Consider the following 19,250-nt stretch of genomic DNA (forward strand, 5'->3'; position numbering starts at 1 on the left):
TCTCTTTCTTTCTTTCTTTCTTTTTCTTTCTTCTTTCGCTCTCTGCCCAATGCGGGGCTCAAACTCACGAGCATGCACGCTCTATGGACCGAACCAGTCAAGTGCCCTGAACCTGACCTATTTCCACAAATCCAGTTATGGGAATTATGTGAGTCAAAGGCATACCTCTGAATCTGAGTTGAGTTTCTGTTATTTCATCCAATTACACAGTGAGGAAGCCAAGACTTTGATAGTCATGTGCTTAACATACTTCAGCAAGTGGTAAGAGCTGGGATTCCACTCCAAATCTGTCTTATCCTACAGCCTTCGCTCATCCCGCTAAGCTGAGCCAAGAAAGGTCAAGTCACTTGATTTCAGTTCTGATTCATCCATTTACCTTCGGATATGGATTCTCTAATACATTCCGTTTCTATTGTCTAGAATGGTCTATACCTCCTCTCTCTGCCTTTCAGGCCTCAGATTAAATAAATGTCACTTCCTGACCTCCTCCCCATTCCAACCCTGGCAATTAACCTAGATCCCTTGGCCATTAATTCTCATGGTGGTTTGTATTTTTCTTTCACACCCTTATCACAATTGTAACTGATGACTTATCCTATTGTATAATACTTTTTTTTAAAAAAGATTTTTATTTATTTATTTAACAGAGAGAGACAGAACACAAGCAGGCAGAGCGGCGGACAGAGGGAGAGCAAGAGGGAGAAGCAGGCTCTCCGCCGAGCAGGGAGCCCAATGCGGGGCTCGATCCCAGGCCCTGGGATCATGACCTGAGCCGAAGGCAGCCACTTAACCGACTGAGCCACCCAGGCGCCCCTATCGTATGATACTTTTAAAGTAATTTGTGTTTCATAAGGGCACACGTGTATCTGTTTTCTCGGCACTGAATCGTCAGAACCGTGGATGTCACTTAGCAGGTGACGGTAAATATTTGATGAAGGAGTAAGTGAAAGCTGTTGCTCTCTGTGGTTAGGACTTCTAGCAGCAGCTCTCCAAGGGCGGTCCCAGGACCTGCAAGCATTAACATCACCTGGGAACTTGTTAGAATTGTAAATTATTAGGCCCCACTCAGACCTACTGAGTGAGAATCTCTGAGAAGTAGGCTGGGATGGCAATCTGTGTTGAGCAGGCCCTCCAGGTGATTCTGGTTCTCGCTGATTTGAAAGCCACTGGGTTATATACAGATTTGCTCTAGTCTATGCCGTGCGTACACCCTAGGGCTCAACCTCTGCTGATCGGGGATCTTCCTGCATCTATTTCTTAAAATCAGCACTTTCACAAAGTAAAGTGGGTTGGAGGATAGGAACAGGAACTCATCACATCCTCCGCCCCCAGCACCTCTGCAGTTGCTGTTCCTTCGGCTTTTTCTTCTTTTTTCTAAAGTTTTTTTCTTAAGTAATCTCTACACCCAAGGTAGGGTTCAAACTCAGAACCCCGAGAACAGCATGCTCCACCGACTAAGCCAGCAGGCACCGCTACTGTTCCTTCGACTTTGATCATGCTTTCCATTATTGACTTTATTCTTTGGGTGTCAGTTTACATTTCCATCCCTCCCTTGCATTTTCTATCTCAGCCCGCTGCTACTTTGTTGCGTTCATAACATTCACAGCACTCCTCCTTTCTTACGGTTAATTTATTCATTTGCCCTTGTTGCTTCTCTGCCTCCTCGAGTGCAGGGACTACAGCAGTCTTGCTGACTGCACGGGTCCTAGCGTCTGGGTCATAGCAGGCCTAAAACGTGCGTGAACTGAGTGACTGTAGGCTCCACGAGGGCAGAGGCTGCGGGTCACTGACTTCCGGGCCGGGAGCCTGGAGTGTAGAAGACGCTCGCTAAAGATCTGAGGAATGAATGGGCTACCGAAGCGAAAGGGAAACCGCCCCTTTACTAAGATGGCAGACCCGGGCCCTTTACCAACATGGCCGCCGGCCCGCGTGGATGGGCGGCGGGCGCGAGGCGGGGCCGGGCGGGGGCGGGGCCAGGCGGGAGCCGTCAGGTGCGGCCCCGCCCCTCGCCCCCCCACCCCCTCCCCGCTCGATTCCGGATTGGTCCGGTTCCAGCGCCGCAGCCCGGCGGCCGCGCCGTGGGGCCGCGCCGGGCGCTCGCCACTTCCGGCGCGTTGGGGCTGTTGGTCGGGGGCGGCCGCGCGGCGCGAGCGGGCGGCTCCGAGGCGGACGCGCGCAGGGATGCTCCGGGGGGCGGCGGCGGCGGCCGTGTGGGCTGAGGCGGCGAGGACAGCGCGGGCCCCCGGGCCTCTCCCCTGAGCCGGCCGTCCGGGCTGCGCCGCCGAGGCCCCTTCAGCCTCCGCCCCTTAAGCCTCGGGGCCGGGCCCGCAGCCGCTTCTGAACGCGGAGGCCGGGAGCCCCTGCCTGGGCCCGGAGCCTCCCCTCGGGGGTCGGGCCCGGGCGGGGGGCCCCCCGAGCCGCTGCCCTCCTCACCGGCCTCCGAGCCCCATTTCCTGCTTTTTCAGTTTCCTTGGGGAGGGGCGGGTGGTTCTAGATGAATTGTTCCGGGGGTCCCCGATGAGGCGGGCCGGGGGGCCGCGCTCTTTTTAGAGGGTCCCCGCGGGGCCCGGGTGGGGCAGCGGTTGTCTTTGCATGGGCGGGGGACTTCCCGAGCCTGCCGGGACCATGACCTGAACTGTGCGAGCGGGACGTGTCCGAAGCTCGAGAGCCAGCTCACCTGAGCCGCCCCTCCCCCGGCCAGCATGGTGAGTGGGGGCCGAGCCCCTTCCCTCCCCCGTCCCCCCGCCCCCCGGTGCCGGGTCTGAGGGGTGGGAGCGGGCCCCGGGACTGCTGAGCCATCGCTTCTCCCCGGGGCGGGGAGAGGCGCGTGCCGAGCCCAGCAGTGACACATGCGTGCAGGCTTTGCAGCCCCAGCTCGGCGCTCCCATCCCCCCCAGGGATGTCTCAGGACTGGGAGGGACCTGGAAACGCAGCAGGCACTACCCTTGGATCTGGGGTTTGCCTCTCTTAACAATGTAGCTTATTTGACAGGAGCTATCCTGTATTTATTGAGGGCTTACTATGTGCCAGGGCCTGTGCTGAGTGATTGACATTTGTTACTTAATGGGTACACTAGCTCTCTCCTGAAGTGGGGAGACTGAGGCACAGAGCAACTAATTACCCAGCTCAAGGTCACTTTTTTTTTTTTTTTTTAAAGATTTTATTTATTTGAGAAACAGTGAGAAAGAGAGCACAAGAGGGGGTAGGGTCAGAGGGAGAGGCAGACTCCCCGCCGAGCAGGGAGCCTGATGCGGGACTCCGGGATCATGACCCGAGCCAAAGGCAGTCACTCTTAAGTGACAGTGGCACGATCTGAAGTTAAGCAGTTTGACTTCAGAGCTTCTATTAGCTGTAACACACAGGGTTGGATGGGGTCTTGCTGTAGGTTTATATAGAAGGAAACAGAGGGTTTGTGATTTGCAGAGGTCACTCATCCGGATAATAGCAAAGTCAGGAACAGGGGTGTCTTTTGACACCAGCATGCTGTTTCTGCTTCATGCTCTGGCCTTTTCCCTGGTAGTGCCTGGAAAGCTGTTCTTCCTTCCAGATCCAGCTGAGAAGCCACCTCTTCTGAAGATACCACGTTTTTCAGACCCAAAGACACTCTCAGCACTCCCTTACATTTGTGTACTCACATCTGTTTATTAAGCCTTTGTCTTGTTATAATTGTTTCTGAGCCTTATCTCTCCACAGCAGTAGATTCAGTTCCCTCAAAGATGAAATTGTCTGAACCTTTATCTGCCCCAACTCCTGGTACATAGTAAACCCATGGCGGAGCGGTTGATGGCTCAGCCTGTGTTTGAGCACCTCCAGTGAAGGAAGTGTTAAGGCTGTCCATTTTACCCGTTAGGGACTTAGTAGAGAAAGGGACATAGTGACATCTGTGACATAGATGTTCAGGCCACTGGGATTTTTTAAAACATGCAAGGGGCCTGTGGGTGCTGTGTTAGGTTCTGGGCATAGAAAGAAGACCTCAGTCATGGCCCTTGTCTTCATGGGGCTTGGAACCAGTGCGGTAAAATGCCCCATTAATGCTGAGCAGCACTGTGTAGTAGGTACTGTATGTGGTATAGTGGCAGATGGGTTCAGCTCTGTGAGTCCCAATTTTCTCATCTATAAAATGTGGTGTTAGGAATTCCTTAATGAATAATCCAAAGGTATGAGAACATTTAGTGAGTGATAGTACTCAGTATTCCTTTTCTTCATTTATTCTTTCAGTTAATTTTCTGGTTTTTCCTTTTAAGTTGTAAAATACACAGAACATAAAATGTACCATTTTAACCATTTTTAAGTGTTACAGCTTAGTAGCATTAAATACAGCTGACCCTTGAACAACATGGGAGTCATGGGTGCTGCCCCCCATTGATGTGGTAAATCACGTATAACTTTTGACTACCCCCAAACTTTACTATTAGTCTGCTGTTGACCGGAAGCCTTACTGATAATGTTAACTGTCGATTAATATTTATTTTGTATATGTATTATGTACTGTGTTCTTTTTTTTTTTTTAAGATTTATTTATTTATTTGACAGCAAGAGAGAGACAGCGAGAGCAGGAACACAAGCAGGGGGAGTGGGAGAGGGAGAAGCAGGCTCCCCGCTGAGCAGGGAGCCTGATGTGGGCCTCCATCCCAGGACCCTGGGACCATGACTTGAGCCGAAGGCAGACACTTAACCTACTGAGCCACCCAGGCGCCCCTATGTACTGTATTCTTAACAAAGTAAGCTAGAGAAAAAAATGTCATTAGGAAAATCATAAGGAAGAGAAAATACATTTACAGTGCTATGCTGTTTTTATTGAAAAAAAAAATCCATGTATAAGTGGGCCCGTGTAGTTCAAAGCCATGTTGTTCAAGGGTCACATTGTACATTCACATTGTGGTGAATGTACATCCCCACATCCCCAGAACTTTTTTCATCTTGTAAAACTGAAACTACCCATTGAGCAATAACTTCATTCCCTTCTCCCTCATCCCCTGGTGACCACACTCTATTTTCTGTCTCTGTGAATTGGACTACTCTAGGTATCTCATAGAAGTGGAATAATACAGTATTGGATCTTTTTTGACTGGCTTATTTCACTCAGCATAATGTCCCGGAGGTTCACCCATGTTGTAGCATATGTCAGAATTTCCTTCATTTTAAACACTGAATAATGTTCTGTTGTGAGTACATACCACATTTTGTTTATCCATTCATCTGTTGATGGACACCTGGGTTACTTCCACCTTTTGGCTATTGTGAGTAATGTTGTCGTGAACAGGGGTGTACAAATCTTTCAGTGAATTTTAAGTTACCACTGGACACCAGGCTCTAGGGAAAGTCAGATGAACAAGCAAACAAGCTCCTCCCTTCAGGGAGCTTGCAAGGAATGTTGCTTTAGGACCCCTGGGCAGAGTTTTATTGGTTTTTGACTGAGCTAGCCAAGCACCCTTGCATTCAGATTTCATTTTAATTGGCAATCAGAGCATTATGAAAATGGCCACTTTTGAGCAATTATTGTAAAGTAGTTGACTTCATGATTACGATGTACATTTTTTTCTAGGGGTAAGTTTCGAGTCAAGGTTTTTGTGAGCTAGACCTCACATACTTAAGCACACAAGGGGTGGCCACAGTGGCTGTGACCAGATTAGGAACTTCTAATCACATCCTTTCTTCATCAGTGACACCGGGAGTTCATATCCTGTAGGTGTCCCAGGGTCAGAGGTGTGGGTGGGGCAGGCCTTGTCCCCAGAATGCAAGGAAACTGTTGCCTGGTGTGTGTCTTACAGGAGGAGGAGCTTTTCCCTGGGATCACATCTCTTTCTTTATTCCAGGAACTTTTTTTTCCTCTCTATTTCTTACTTAACATTTTTACTTTTAGGAGTATTAGTTGACACGTTTCGACCTTTTTTTTTTTTTAGAGATTTTATTTATTTGAGAGTTCGAGAGAGCGAGAGCACACAAGGGGGGGAGGGGCAGAGGGAGAGGGAGAAGCTGACTCCCTGCTGAGCAGGGAGCCCAATGTAAGGCTTGATCCTAGGACCCTGAGATCATGACCTGAGCTGAAGGCAGATGCTTAACTGACTGAGCCACCCAGGCGCCCCTGTTTGAGCCTTTTTAATGTCTTTGTAAAACTTCAATCCTAATGAGATGAAAATAGTATAATATGCTAAAAACACCATTTATTATATATCTGCTGTAAGCTATTTCTCATTTGTTCATTTTTCTTGTAGTCCTTCGGTCTGGTCTGGTTAACCAGACCAACCCTGCTAGGTTACATTATGGCCAGTTTTCCCAGAGGGGGAGATGACAGACGTGCTGTAGGATACCTGGGTGGAGCCGGCATTTGGACCAAGGCGCTCCACTCCAAAGCCTGCACTTTTTGGCAGGACAGGTCTTCCTCATTTACAGTGGGGTTATGTCCCGATAAACCCCTTGTAAATTGAAAATATTGTAAGTCGAAAATGCATTTACTACACCTAACCTACGGAACATCATAGCTTAGCCTGGTCTACCTTAAATGTGTTTAGAACACGTAAGCACACAAGGGGTGGCTTGTTGGGCAAAACCATCTAACACTCAGCCTGTTTTATAATAGAGTGTTGAATATGTCATGTCATTTATTGAATATTGTACTGAAGGTGAAGAACAGAATGGTTGTAGGTGTGTCGGTTGTTGATCCTGGTGCTCATGTGCTGACTGCGAGCCGCAGCTGGCTGCCACTGCCCAGCATCATAAGAGAATTTCGTACTGCATGTCACTAGCCCGGGAATAGATCCAAAGTCAGAATTCGAAGGATGGTTTCCACTGAATGTGCATTGCTTTTGCAGCCTCCTAAAGTCGAACCATTGTAGGTTGGGGACTGCCCATCTGCACATGTGCAGATCTCAACGTGGAAGATCATTGAAGATGATTGGAATGTCATCCAAATATATTCTGTTTGGTTCTGAGGTAGATAGTGATGGGTCCTGGAGAGTATGGACATTTCCTTTAAACTGTTCCTCTAGGAGCCATCTTGACCTACAAATTTAGAACCAGTTAAAGAGATTTGTAGGGGCACCTGGGTGGCTCAGTCGGTTAAGTGTCTGACTTAGGATAGGGTCATGATCTCAGGGTCCTGGGATTGAGCCCTGTATCTGGCTCCCTCCTCAGTGGGGAGTCTGCTTGTCCCTCTCCCTCTGCTCCTCCCCCCGCTCGTTCTTCCTCTCTCAACTAAATAAGTAAAAATCTTTAAAAAAAAAATTTGTAGTTGTAGTACAAAATTACTATAACAGCTATACTGTAAGTACATTTGATTAAATCACTGGGTTTTGTTGAATTCCCATGAGTTCTTAAGTGATGTAATATCTTAGAGGTTCCCACTACTTCTCTGAAAAGTTGTTACTTAATATTGAACGAGCTGTTGGTTATTATGGAAATTGTGTGCAAAACAGTTCTTGCTTAAATTAGTGTTTTTCTAGTTGCTTAGAAAATTGCTTTGGTTACAAAGACTTATGTTTGAATGTCACCTTCCGTGACATTCCCGTAATGAGTGGTGAGTGGTCCCTATAATGGAGGCAAAATCAGACCTTAGATTTGGCCACTCAGGTGGTGTGTCATCCACTTGTTCATCAATGGTGTTACATGGCGCCCCGTGCCATGGGAGGTGTGAAGGAGCCATGGTGGTGCAGGGGGATGCCAGGGAAAGGTTCTGCAGTCCTCAGAGGTTCCATAGGCAGTCACATAATTAGACCTAGGCTGGGAGGCAGGTTCGATAATCAAGAAATGACTTTAACAGCTTTTGAGAAAATTAGACATGACATGGTTCAAATGATGGAATTACTTTACTGGTAAAGTAAACAAAAACACAGTCTGTAATGTATAGAGAAGTAATTCTCTACAGTAAGCGAGAGCTTTTTAGTGCCTCATTTTATTCATTCGTGAAATAATTTATTGATTTCCTATGTCAAGCTTATAATCTTAGGTACTGTGGATACAATATAATAATACAATAGTTAATATTTATAGGGTTTAGAATATGCCATGTATTTTACATATATTAACTCATTTACTTTTCCAGACGGTGCCAGGAGGTAGAGGCTATTTTTATTTCTCATTTTATGGATGAAAACATCCAGGGCCCTTCTACACTGCAACTGAGTGATGGAATTGGGATTCAAACCTGGGCAGTCTGGCTCAAGAGTCAGAGCACAGTCAGAGCTCATAACTGTTACACTTTGACCCCAAGAGGGTTAGTAGCACCTGCCCTCTAGGAGTCAGTTTCATGAGGCAGATGGGACTATATTCGGCAATTACAAGAGCCTGTGATGAGGGTGATAGTAGAAGAATGCATTGGTACAAAGGTAGCCTATCTGAGGGAGACTCACTGAAGAGAGGGGCCAGGGAAGCTTTCCCAGGAGGCGTATTTGAGTCTTGAAGGGTTAGGAAAAGTTGTTTGCAGATAGTTACACAGATCAGATATGTATCAGTAAAGATAACAAAATCATAGGTGTCAAGGGAAAGTGAAGGAATTAATGTTTGCTGAGTGTTGGGACTTTTTAGGGCTCTAGGTACTTGCAGGACACAAACACGTTATGTCTTCTCATGGCAAATACCTTTATCACTGCTACCCAGGTCAGCTGCTGCCCCATTTCTTTGTTCCCCTTTGCAGTAGAACTCCAGGGGAGAGGGCTCTCTGATTGCTCGCCTTCCATTCTCTCTAGCTCACAGTCAAGGTCCGGCCGTCTGCCGGTGCTACAGTGATGGTTAGTTCTCAAGTCCTCTCCAGAGCTTCCATTCCCACTCCTTCACATCCTGCTTTACTTCTTTTTGCAGCATTTACCTTCTTTCTTTCTTTCTTTCTTTATTTAATGTAAGCTCGATGCTCAACGTGGGGCTTGAACTTACGACCCTGAGGTCAAGAATCGTGTGCTCTACCGACTGAGCCGGCCAGGCGCCCTATGTAGCTTTTACCATTTTTAAATGTTTTATATACATAATGTTATTTATGAGGTCTATTTTATGTTGTCTTCTCCTGCTAAAATATTGACTCCATAAAGCTAGGGATCTTCACTTTGTTCATTGATGTGTCCCAAGAGTCTGGAACAATTTCTGGCATAGGAGACAGTTACGTTGTGGTCGGAATGCTGTGGAGGTCTTGGCTGTTCAAGGGGCCTTTAGAGCATGGGAGTAAGCGAGGTTCCCTGTGACAAAGAGAACTTGCAGAGAGAGGATATTTCAGAAGAGAAGGGTGTAACCGTGTAATGTTCAGACTGTTGGATAGACTGGTTTGGCTGTGGTGGTTTTTGTCAAGTAGTAGTTGGAGAGAAAGCCGTAAAGGTAATTTATGGCTAGATTATGGAGGGCCTTCAATACTACTCTAGGGAGTTTGGCTTTGTCGGCTGGTTTTTCCTTAAAGGAAGATGAATCCATCTGCCGTGCAGAGGTTAGATTGGTGGGAAACCTGTGACACCTTACATGTCTGGATGTGACAAAGGTCGGTTCTTGGGTGTGGAATTAGGGTGAGGAGGACTTGAGCAAGAGAGTTTTCACTGCTTGAAAAACTGATTCTGGAGTCAAGGGGTAAAGGAAAGGGAAAAGCTCAAGCCGATTTTGGAAGCCTCTAATGTGGTGACTGGGAATAGTGGGTGTTTTACTTAATTGGTGATTTGGATTTGGTAGGAATGGAGATGACAGGTAAAGAACCTGACAGGAAGATGACGGGAGACTTCGCTCTGTAAGGAGATGGGCAGTTGCTGCGGTGTTGAGATGCAGGTGATTGGCATTGGGCAGGGCAAGGGTCTTGACGATTTTATGAAAGTGGATTGTTGACATATGTGTCCGAATCGAGGAAGATGTGACAGGACAGGCTGGGGTGAAGCGGGGGGAGCTCCTGAGCTTGTAGCTGCTGCTCTCCGCCCGCACTTTCTGTAACCCATTGCAGACTGACCTTCTGTCTTCACCATTTTTCAAGATCACCTACAACTTCTGTGTGCTGAAGCCAATATAAAGGGCTTCTTTTCAGTCCTTATGCCATCTGACTTTTCCTTTTGGCCCTTGGCAACCACTGGACTTTTTCTTTTCTGAAACACTTTTTCTTGGCTCCGATGATACTACTGCCTTGGGTCAGTCTCCCTTGGTCTTTCCCATGGCCTCAGTTAGGGCCTGTGTGCCAGGGAGAACTCGGCCCTACTCTCCTGCCCTTGGTATCCACCTGACTGTCCTGTAGACATCAGATTAAACCTGTCTAAAACCAAATCCATCATCCTTCCCTCAGGTTAGTGCCTCCTCCCCTGTGCCCTGGTTCTGTTCATAGCTTTTCTTCACTGGACACTCAAGTGGCAAACCTGAGTCATGTTTAACTTTCTCTTTGCTTCTCGTCCCCCACCTGTAGACCTGTAGATGCTCTGCTGACTCGTGTTCTGACCCCAGCCTTTCCTTCCATTCCCTCCACTTTGGTCAAGCCGTGTCTCTTGCTTTCGCTCTTAGTGTCTTGACAGCTTCCAGGTTCTCCCCCTAGCAGTTCATCTTCAGTATTCCTGCCAGAGTCCTCTTCACAGAGCTCAGATGGGAGCATGCCCTTTGACTCCAAATCATTCAGAACTGAGGGTCCCCATTGTCAGAGGCCAAGTTTGTTTGTTTGTTTGTTTTGTTGTTTTTTTGGGAGAGAATTGAATGAGAAGGAGGGAGGGAGGGTAGGGAGGAGGGGCAGGGGGAGAGGGAGAGAGAGAATCCTAAGCAGGTTCCGCCCAGCGTGACGAGGGGCTTTATCTCATGACCCTGAGATGATGACCTGAGCTGAAATCAAGATGCTTAACCAACTGAGCCACCCAGGCACCCCCAGAGACCAGTGAGACCAGAGAGTGATGGAAAACACTTGGACCCTGGATTTTCACAATTTTACTTTTAGTCCTCTCACTACAGATTGAAGATGATGTATTAAATGCTTAAAGTGATTTATTTGGAATGTCTTTTAAAGACTTCCCAAATTATACCTGTTCTCTAGCCACAACAAACCACCTGTCATTCCCAAAACACTGAGTACACTTCATACCTCTCTTTGCTCAGTGCTGTTCCCTCTGATCTACTGTCCTTTTCTTCATTTTCGAAGGTGAGACCTTCCCTACCATTTCAAGGCCACCCTAAATGTAATCTCTTTGAGGCCTTCCAGCTAGTAGTTTAACAGTTATCATCTTTGATTATAGTTAGGTTTTTTCTTTTGGCTTTTATTATTTTGATATATTTGTTATTACTATATAGAAATTCTAAGACTACGTTCTTCTAGTAAGTGTCAGTTTAGAAGTTTGAAGAGCACAGTGTAAGACTCTTCAACTCCTCTAGCCTCCCTTTAGTCCCACTCCAAGCCTGCAGGTGGGGAGGATTACTTCTTTGTCTTTAAGAGTCCATATCAGTGTGAGTCTTAGGCCTCTTTGCATTTCCAGTGCCCCTTAAGCATTCTGCAGATATTGAGGCAATCAAAAGAGGCAGGGGTGAAAAAAAATCCAAGAAGGATGACAATGGCAGTATTTGGAGAGTGTGGTAAGATTGAAATAGAGTATGAATATAGTAAACTAGCACCCTCTTTTTCCAAAACCTATGCAGCCAGCACGCTCAGAGAAGGGCATTTTTCCCCTGGGCAAGTAGACACAGTGGGAGGGGGGTTGACAGGGGGTGGACAGACGAGCAGGGAAGTTGTTACAAGAAATGCTGTGTAAATGTGTGCTTAGGGGGAGGCTCCAGACACTAATTGCCACTGGGAGAACTGCTGGGGTGCATTGGGGATGAGGTGTGGTGAGGGAAGGGGTTGTGGATATTGAGGAAACTCCCAGGGTAGAGGGAAGTGAGGGAGGTTCAGGAGGCTGATGGGAAAGGAAGGAAGCTGGGGGTCAGAGGGAGCAAAAGGTCTGTATGTTTCATCATTACACTCGGCACTAGTCATTGTTGAGGGGCCCTCGTGTACACTCTGTAAATCCTTATTTAATTTAACGGCAGCCCTGCAAAGTAGGTCTTATCTGTCCCCGTTGTACATTTGGGAAGATGAGGACACTGAGGCTCAGGGAGGGTAATGTTAGTAACTTGACCAAAATTACACAGCACGTTGATAGAGATGGGATTCGGACTCAAGGTTCTAACTCCACAGCCCACGTTTTTTCTGTACCAGTAGGTTTCTCCTTAAGCCAGTGCACATTTACACAGGCATATTTACTTGAAATGTAGCCCAACTGGGTGTATTGTCCCAGGAAAAATAGTACATATAGTCATCTAACTGTAAAACCTGTAAAACTGACTTCATAATAGAAAGTGCAAGATGGTAAAAGTTTTCCTGATAATAGAGGAGAAACTAGGTACCTGCATATCCTCTAATGTGATAGGAATAGGAAAAGTGTGATTATTGAGAGCACAGTGGTAGCTGGACCACATTACAGGACATCTGCAGTAAGGAGGGTGGCTTGACTTCATACAGTTCAGTTCAGCTAAGTCATTAGGTGTAGCAGATGCAGTAGCTCAGTTAACATTAGAGCAGCCTGCTGCTGTTTTATACGAAGGTTATCGTGAAAAAGATCTCTGGTCTCAGACTCCCTGAAAAGGTAAAGGTATTTTATGAGCTAAATGCAGCTGGGGGAAAAAAAAATCATTGGTTTCTAAATTGGCGTGTAATCAGACTTGGGAAGATCTCTTTATTTATTTATTTAAAAAAGAGTAACAACTGGATAATTTTTTATAAAAATGACATGTGCTTATTAAAAATCAAGTAGTAGTAAAAGGTGCCAAGAACATTGGCAAAAAAAGAAGTCACCCCGAATCCTGCTATCCTGAACTATGATTAACCTTACATAAACATCCATATGTCTTTGTATGTATGTATCTCTCTGGATAAGTGAGATGGAGTCCTAAAATAAGTACTTTCATTTAAAAAGCGATCATGCTGATTTTTGGGATCATGTTAGTTTTAAAGTAAAAGAAAAATCAATTTATTATTACTTGCATTTTTAAAGAAAGGCTATACTTTTTGAAATATTTAAATACAGAAAGTTGCAAAAGGAGTGCCACGAGTCTCCAGTGTGGAATCTTGAAACCTGTGTCCAGTATCAAAACCAGGGAATTGACATTGGTACGTGTCAATTATTGACTAGACTATAGACCTTATTTAGTTTTCACCTATTTTTAACCTGTAGTCACTTGTATGTATAATTCTGTGTAGTTTAGTCCATGTATTGATTCGTGTAACTACCACCTCAGTCAGGATACAGAGTTGTCCCATCAGCATAGAATTCCCTCAAGCCTGATGCTCTCTGTGTTATAGCCCCCTCCCCTCTTCTAGCATCCACTTATTTCTCTCTATATAGTTTTGTCATTTTGAGAATGGTGTATGAGTGTAGTCAGTTTGTAACCTTTTGAGATGGACTCTTTTCACTAAGCCTAGTGCCCTTGAGGTCACTTGAATTTAATAGCAAAAAAAGAAAGCAAGTGAAACTGAAAAAGGAATTGTCAAATTTCAAATAAATCTTTGCTTCAGTAATTATTAGCTCTTGATAAATTCCTGTAGGTTAAGGAAAAAGGTTATGAAAGATATTAAGAAGATGGCACCATTTTTATTTTATTTATTTTTAAGTAATCTTTATGCCCAATGTGGGGCTTGAACTCAGGACCCCAAGATCAAGAGTCGTGTGCTGTACTGACTGAACCAGGCTGGTGCTCCAAGATGGCATCATTTTTAATAAATATATTCCATGTTTCAGTTCTAGGCAGTATCAGTGAACTTAATAATAGGAAAAATAAGAATATTTGGACTCCTTCTATTTCTCTCTTCTCATTCTTGGTTGTTACTTTACTTTGTCAGGGTCTTAGAGCATTTATAGTATGTTCCATAACCATATTCCCTCAGTATTTAGTCTTAGTTTTATATTTTAAAGGATTCAGTGTTCCCCACTGGTTCTTTTAACTGGTCTTTCTATATCTGAAGTCTTTAATTCATCTTCCCGTTGGCTAGATTTTATTGTCACTTGTTCAGTGAATTAAGAATGCCTGCTTTTATGCTTGAAGGATATCTTGGCTAGGTATAAAATTCTGGGTTTGCACTCTTTCTTGCAGATCCTTAGACATTGTTCCACCATCTGGGATTGAGTGTTTTGTTGACCCTCTTAATCTCTTCAGGATTGATTAGCTGGTAATTTTTTTCAAAAGAGTTATGATTGCTGTATTCCTTGAATTATTTCATGTTTGAATATGCCTGTCTGTTGTCCTTATCCATAAATGGTAATACTCATGGGTCATACCTTCTTTTCCTAAGAATTTTGTTGATATTTCTCCATCGAATGATGTTGTGTGGAAAAGCATGGTTAGCCTAATTCATATAGTGCTGTCCCTTTACCCCAGTTAGAGGTAGCTTGCCTTTTTTACATGGTTGTTAGAAGAAATATATGTTGCTGAAGTTTAGTAACTCAATTAGGATATCTTTTAGTGTGTTTTTTTTTTTAAGATTTATTTATTTTTTAGAGAGAGAGTGCAAACAGGGGCAGAGGGAGAGGGAGAGAATCTCAGACACCCCACTGAGTGTGGAGCCTGACTTGGGACTTGATCTCATGATCACGAGATCATGACCTGAGCCGAAATCAAGAGTTGGACGCTCAACCGACTGAGTCACCCAGGCGCCCCAAGTGTGGATTATTTTTTTATCATTTTGCCCTAGAACTTGGTATGCCTGCCTTAAGGTATTTAGCTAATTCCCTGATGTTAGCTATTTTAGATTTCTAGTGTTTGCTTCTAATACTGCAGTAAACATGTTGAATATATCTTTGTCCACTTTGTGAAATTGTAGGATAAATCTCTAGAAGAATTGTGGGGCAAACAGTAAGTGTATTTAAAAATTGTGGTAGATAGTGCTAGTCCTGCAAAAAGATTCTGTCAGTTTCTATTCTCATTAATGGGTACTTCCTATTTCCCTGCCTTCTGGCCGACCATTACAGCTTTTTAATGTGAAGAGTGAAAATGGCACATCAGACACATCATATGCGAGCCTTTCTTTAGTTGTGAGTGAAGTGGAACATCTTTTGATATTTTATTGCCATATGTATTTTTTCCCACTTCTGCTGACCACTCCTGGTCTCCTGAACTTTGTACATTTTTCTATTGGGTCAGTCAACAATTTTTTTAAAAAAATATAATTTGGCTGAATTTTAGAATTGATAAAGTTATGTTTGGAATGGCTTGCACATTTGGTTGATGAATCTCATGCAGCTGATTTTATTCAGGATAAGAACGCTAACATTTCATGTATACTTATATTGTGGACTTGACTAAGGTGATTGTCTTAGTGATGGGACTGTGTAACCTGATTGTTTTCTAAACTTTTATCTGATGATCCATGTGGGTAAGACTTAACATTCTTCCCCACTTGGCTTTGTGTTTGTCATAACATCACGTAAAAACAGGTTTAATTGTGGGAAGCAATTCCATTGCCAGAAAGCTGCGGAGCTCGCCTTGGTGAAGTGACTTTTCTGGTAATTGTCTGTTAACTGGGTTGATGAGCCAGAATGTTAATTTAGAATGCTAAAGGATATATGAAGTAATTTCATAAGGGAGTTTACCAGTCATGCATAGTGTGTCTCTGATTTTATCTTCTCCTGAAACTCCCCTAATGGCAGAGAGCGCCTACACCTGGTTAAAGGAAGGCACCTGTCCTGGGGCTGTAGGTCAGAGCATCTCTCTGTAAATCTGACCTTTCTTGAAACTCTTGGGTCGTACCTTAATTTACATTTATTGTTTAAAAATCAATGTATATTCTTTCTTCCTCTCTTCCCTCTTCCCTTCCTGCCCTCCCCAGTCTTCACAAGCAAATTAAAGGCTCAGGCCCATATGTTATCTTTGGGGGACACCGAGTGGCCTTGATCTTGTTTTACTGTGGGGGTGACTGGCCCATGTTTCCAGACCTTTGGGGGCAGACCTACTTGGCTGAGAAGAGCTGAAAAAATCCCATCCTGGTGTAATTGTAACTGAGAGTTCTAATGAAGAGAAGATACTTGAAGGTTTTTAAAGACCTCGAAGAAATATCAGAAAACATTTTGAGAAAAAGAATACCCCTTTATACCTTGACAATGAACAGATCGAAAGTGAAAGGGCTTTGAGTGGACCACTTTTATCGGCACATACTCCTTGACATTTAACACTTGTGGTCTTGATGATTGCCAGTGACCTTCAGAGCCTTTGATAAATCATTTGTTATTTTATTTTATTTTATTTTATTTTATTTTTTTTAAAGATTTTATTTATTTATTTGACAGAGACACAGCAAGAGAGGGGACACAAGCAGGGGGAGTGGGAGAGGGAGAAGCAGGCTTCCTACTGAGCAGGGAGCCCGATGCGGGGCTCGATCCCAGGACCCTGGGATCATGACCTGAGCCGAAGGCAGACGCTTAACGACTGAGCCACCCAGGCGCCCCAATCATTTGTTATTTTAAAAAGGTTGTCTTGCAGTGTCTAGAACAAGTCACTTGGCTAGTGAGTGGGTCCAGCCGACCTCCTAGCTCAGTGCAACCTGGGGGTTCTTTACCATTCTGGGTTGTGACTTGGGAATTATAAAAGTCTTCATTACTGTATGGAAGATAATCCCCCAAAGAAATTCAACTACTGGAACTGGTGATACAAATGAGAAGATGAGGAAATTAAAGTTCTTAGTGAGGAAATAGAAGTCATGGATAAATTCAAGAGTAGAATGTTAAGTTTGGTGTCTTGGATTCACCATGCCCTAGGTGTAGAAAGAAAGGAAAGCAGTTCCTAATACTGGAAGAGTGCTGGGCTACTGCAAATATTGCTGATGATGGAGGGAAAGTTGAAAAGACTTTTAACTTGAGAGGCGCCTGGGTGGCTCACTCAGTTGAGCGTCAAGACTCTTGGTTTCGGCTTAGGTCATGATCTTGCGGTTGTGGTATCGAGCCCTGCATTGGGCTCTGTGCTCAGTGTGGAGTCTGCTTCAGATTCTTACTCCCTCTCCCTCTGTCCCTCCCCACTCATGTGTGCACTCTCTCTCTCTCTCTCTGATGAATAAATAAAATCTTAAAAAAAAAAAAGACTTTTAAATTGTGGTATGAAGTCTATGTATGCATGGATATGTGTGTGTGTGTGGTTTTTTTTTTTTTTTTAAGATTGTATTAGAGCAGGAGCGGGGTGGGGGGGGGAGAGGGAAGTGGGAGAGGGAGAAGCAGACTCCCCACTGAGCAGGCAGCCCAGTGTGGGGCTGGATCCCAGGTCCTGAGATCAGGACCTCAGCTGAAGGCAGACCCTTAACAGACTGAGCCACCCAGGCGCCCCTATGTGTGTGATTTGTAATTCCTTACCAAAATGGAAAGTTAGGAGGTGGAGGAAGCATTGTTGGTGAATTTGAGGGCTTGCTTGCAATAGAGTTTCAAAATAATTGGGAACAAATCTGGTCTACAGTTATTGAATGTGAGGATGGAAAGTGTGAAGAGAAGTTCTAGAAGTTTATGACTTCTGGAAGTTTCTAACTCTGGATGAGATGTGCATGTCAGCAAATGATTCCTGTGCTGGAGGATAAGTGCAGAAATAGAGCCTTGTAAGAGGTACAACTGTACTAAAAAAAAAAAAGCCTGGCCAAATTGGAGAGCTGTATCAGGGAAGGCTTCACAGAGGAGGTGACACCTTGGTTGGGTTTCAGAGCAGAAATAGGAAGTCACAAGGCAAAGAATTTGGGGCTTGAGGTGGAGAGGCAGAAGGCCCATTTTTGGGCAGATGGAGCCACAGATACACATGGAAGAGTGGTCAGTTCTTGACGACGAAAGCTTTGAAATGCTGAAGAGCGAGCCGTCTACTAGGCAGCCCCGGTGATTTCTGTGAAGGCATCCACTCCAGAAAAGGCTTTTATTTAATTCATGACAAAAGGAGCCTTGTGCTTCTATCCAGCCCAGGAAATTATTCATCTACATTCCACATTCTGTTTTGAGAGAAAGACAAAGTAAGTGATCTTTCAAGGATTTATGTATTTAACTTAAACATCTTATTTTGAAGTACTTTTAGACCTGCAGAGGAGTTGCACAAATAGCACAGGGGGTTCCTGCATCCTCTTCTCCCATGGGGATTTAGTTTTAAAAAAGTGACTAAAAAAAGTAGTCAAGCCTTCCAAGATTTGTGGCCAGTGAGTTAGCTCAGTTTCTGTGGCTGCTTCATTCTCCCACCGTTCGGTGATTGAAGTAGGTGCTGATGCTGTCCCAGTCTTCTCTGCCACCTCTTGATTTTGCCTAGTTATTTTTGTCCCTGATGGGAAAAAGTATTTTGAACTCTGTAGACTATTGTTATAAGTACAAAACAGACAGGAGCTCACCGTCCTCTGATTCAGCTTCTTGGATTTTGTTTCCTTCTAGTCTTTTTTCCTGTTTACTTTTTAAATGTGGCTGAGATCACACTGTAAATGCACTTTTTTCCTTCTGCTTTTTCCATGTAACATTATAGTATAAGTGGTTTTCCAGATCATCAAATACTTAATAAATATTTACAGTGGCTGTGTAATATTGCATTGCATGGATTCTTGGGCCGTTAGGTTGTTCCATTTTTTTTGCCATTGTAAATAATAATGTGATTAATGTTTTTGCAAAGAGCTTTTTCTGTATTTCAGAAAATTGCCTTAGGCTAGATTCCCAGAAGGACCCAAGGGTATGAAGATTTTTTAATAAACCTTTTATCTTATTTTTATTTTATTTTTTAAAGATTTTATTTTTTGACAGAGACAGAGACAGCGAGAGAGGGAACACAAGCAGGGGGAGTGGGAGAGGGAGAGGCAGGCTTCCCGCTGAGCAAGGAGCCCGATGCGGGGCTCGATCCCAGGACCCCGGGATCATGACCTGAGCCAAAGGCAGACGCCTAACGACTGAACCACCCAGGTGCCCCTAAACCTTTTATTTTATTTATTCTTATTTTTATTTTTTTTAAGATTTTATTTATTTATTTGACAGAGAGAGGCACAGCGAGAGAGGGAATACAAGCAGGGGGAGTGGGAGAGGGAGAAGCAGGCTTCCCGCCGAGCAGGGAGCCCGATGTGGGGCTCGATCCCAGGACCCTGGGATCATGACCTGAGCCGAAGGCAGACACTTAACGACTGAGCCACCCAGGCGCCCCTAAACCTTTTATTTTAAAATTGTTTTAGATTTAGTATGAACATTTTTAAGGTACGTCATCAGATATTTTTCAGAAAGTTTATATGAGTTTATTCTTCCCTCCAGCTGTAGATAATACACCCCTCAGCATTGGGTAGTCTTAAGAAAATTGTTGCAAATTTAATA

The 19,250-nt window shown here is 44.5% G+C and overlaps 1 protein-coding gene across 2 annotated transcripts in view; it reads left to right on the forward strand.

Moving 5' to 3' along the window:
• Nucleotides 1-2,192: 2,192 nt before the first annotated feature.
• The window catches only part of XPO6 (exportin 6), a 102,551-nt gene continuing 85,493 nt past the window's right edge, over nucleotides 2,193-19,250 (forward strand). For both annotated transcript variants that reach the window (XM_032430643.1, XM_032430644.1), the window contains exon 1: nucleotides 2,193-2,705. In XM_032430643.1, the coding sequence (XP_032286534.1) occupies nucleotides 2,703-2,705 (3 nt within the window). In that variant the 5' untranslated portion in view covers nucleotides 2,193-2,702. The remainder of the gene's footprint in view (nucleotides 2,706-19,250) is intronic.

Source organism: Phoca vitulina, unplaced genomic scaffold (genome assembly GCF_004348235.1).
Source record: "Phoca vitulina isolate PV1807 unplaced genomic scaffold, GSC_HSeal_1.0 scaffold45, whole genome shotgun sequence".
NCBI classification, from domain to species: Eukaryota; Metazoa; Chordata; class Mammalia; order Carnivora; family Phocidae; genus Phoca; species Phoca vitulina.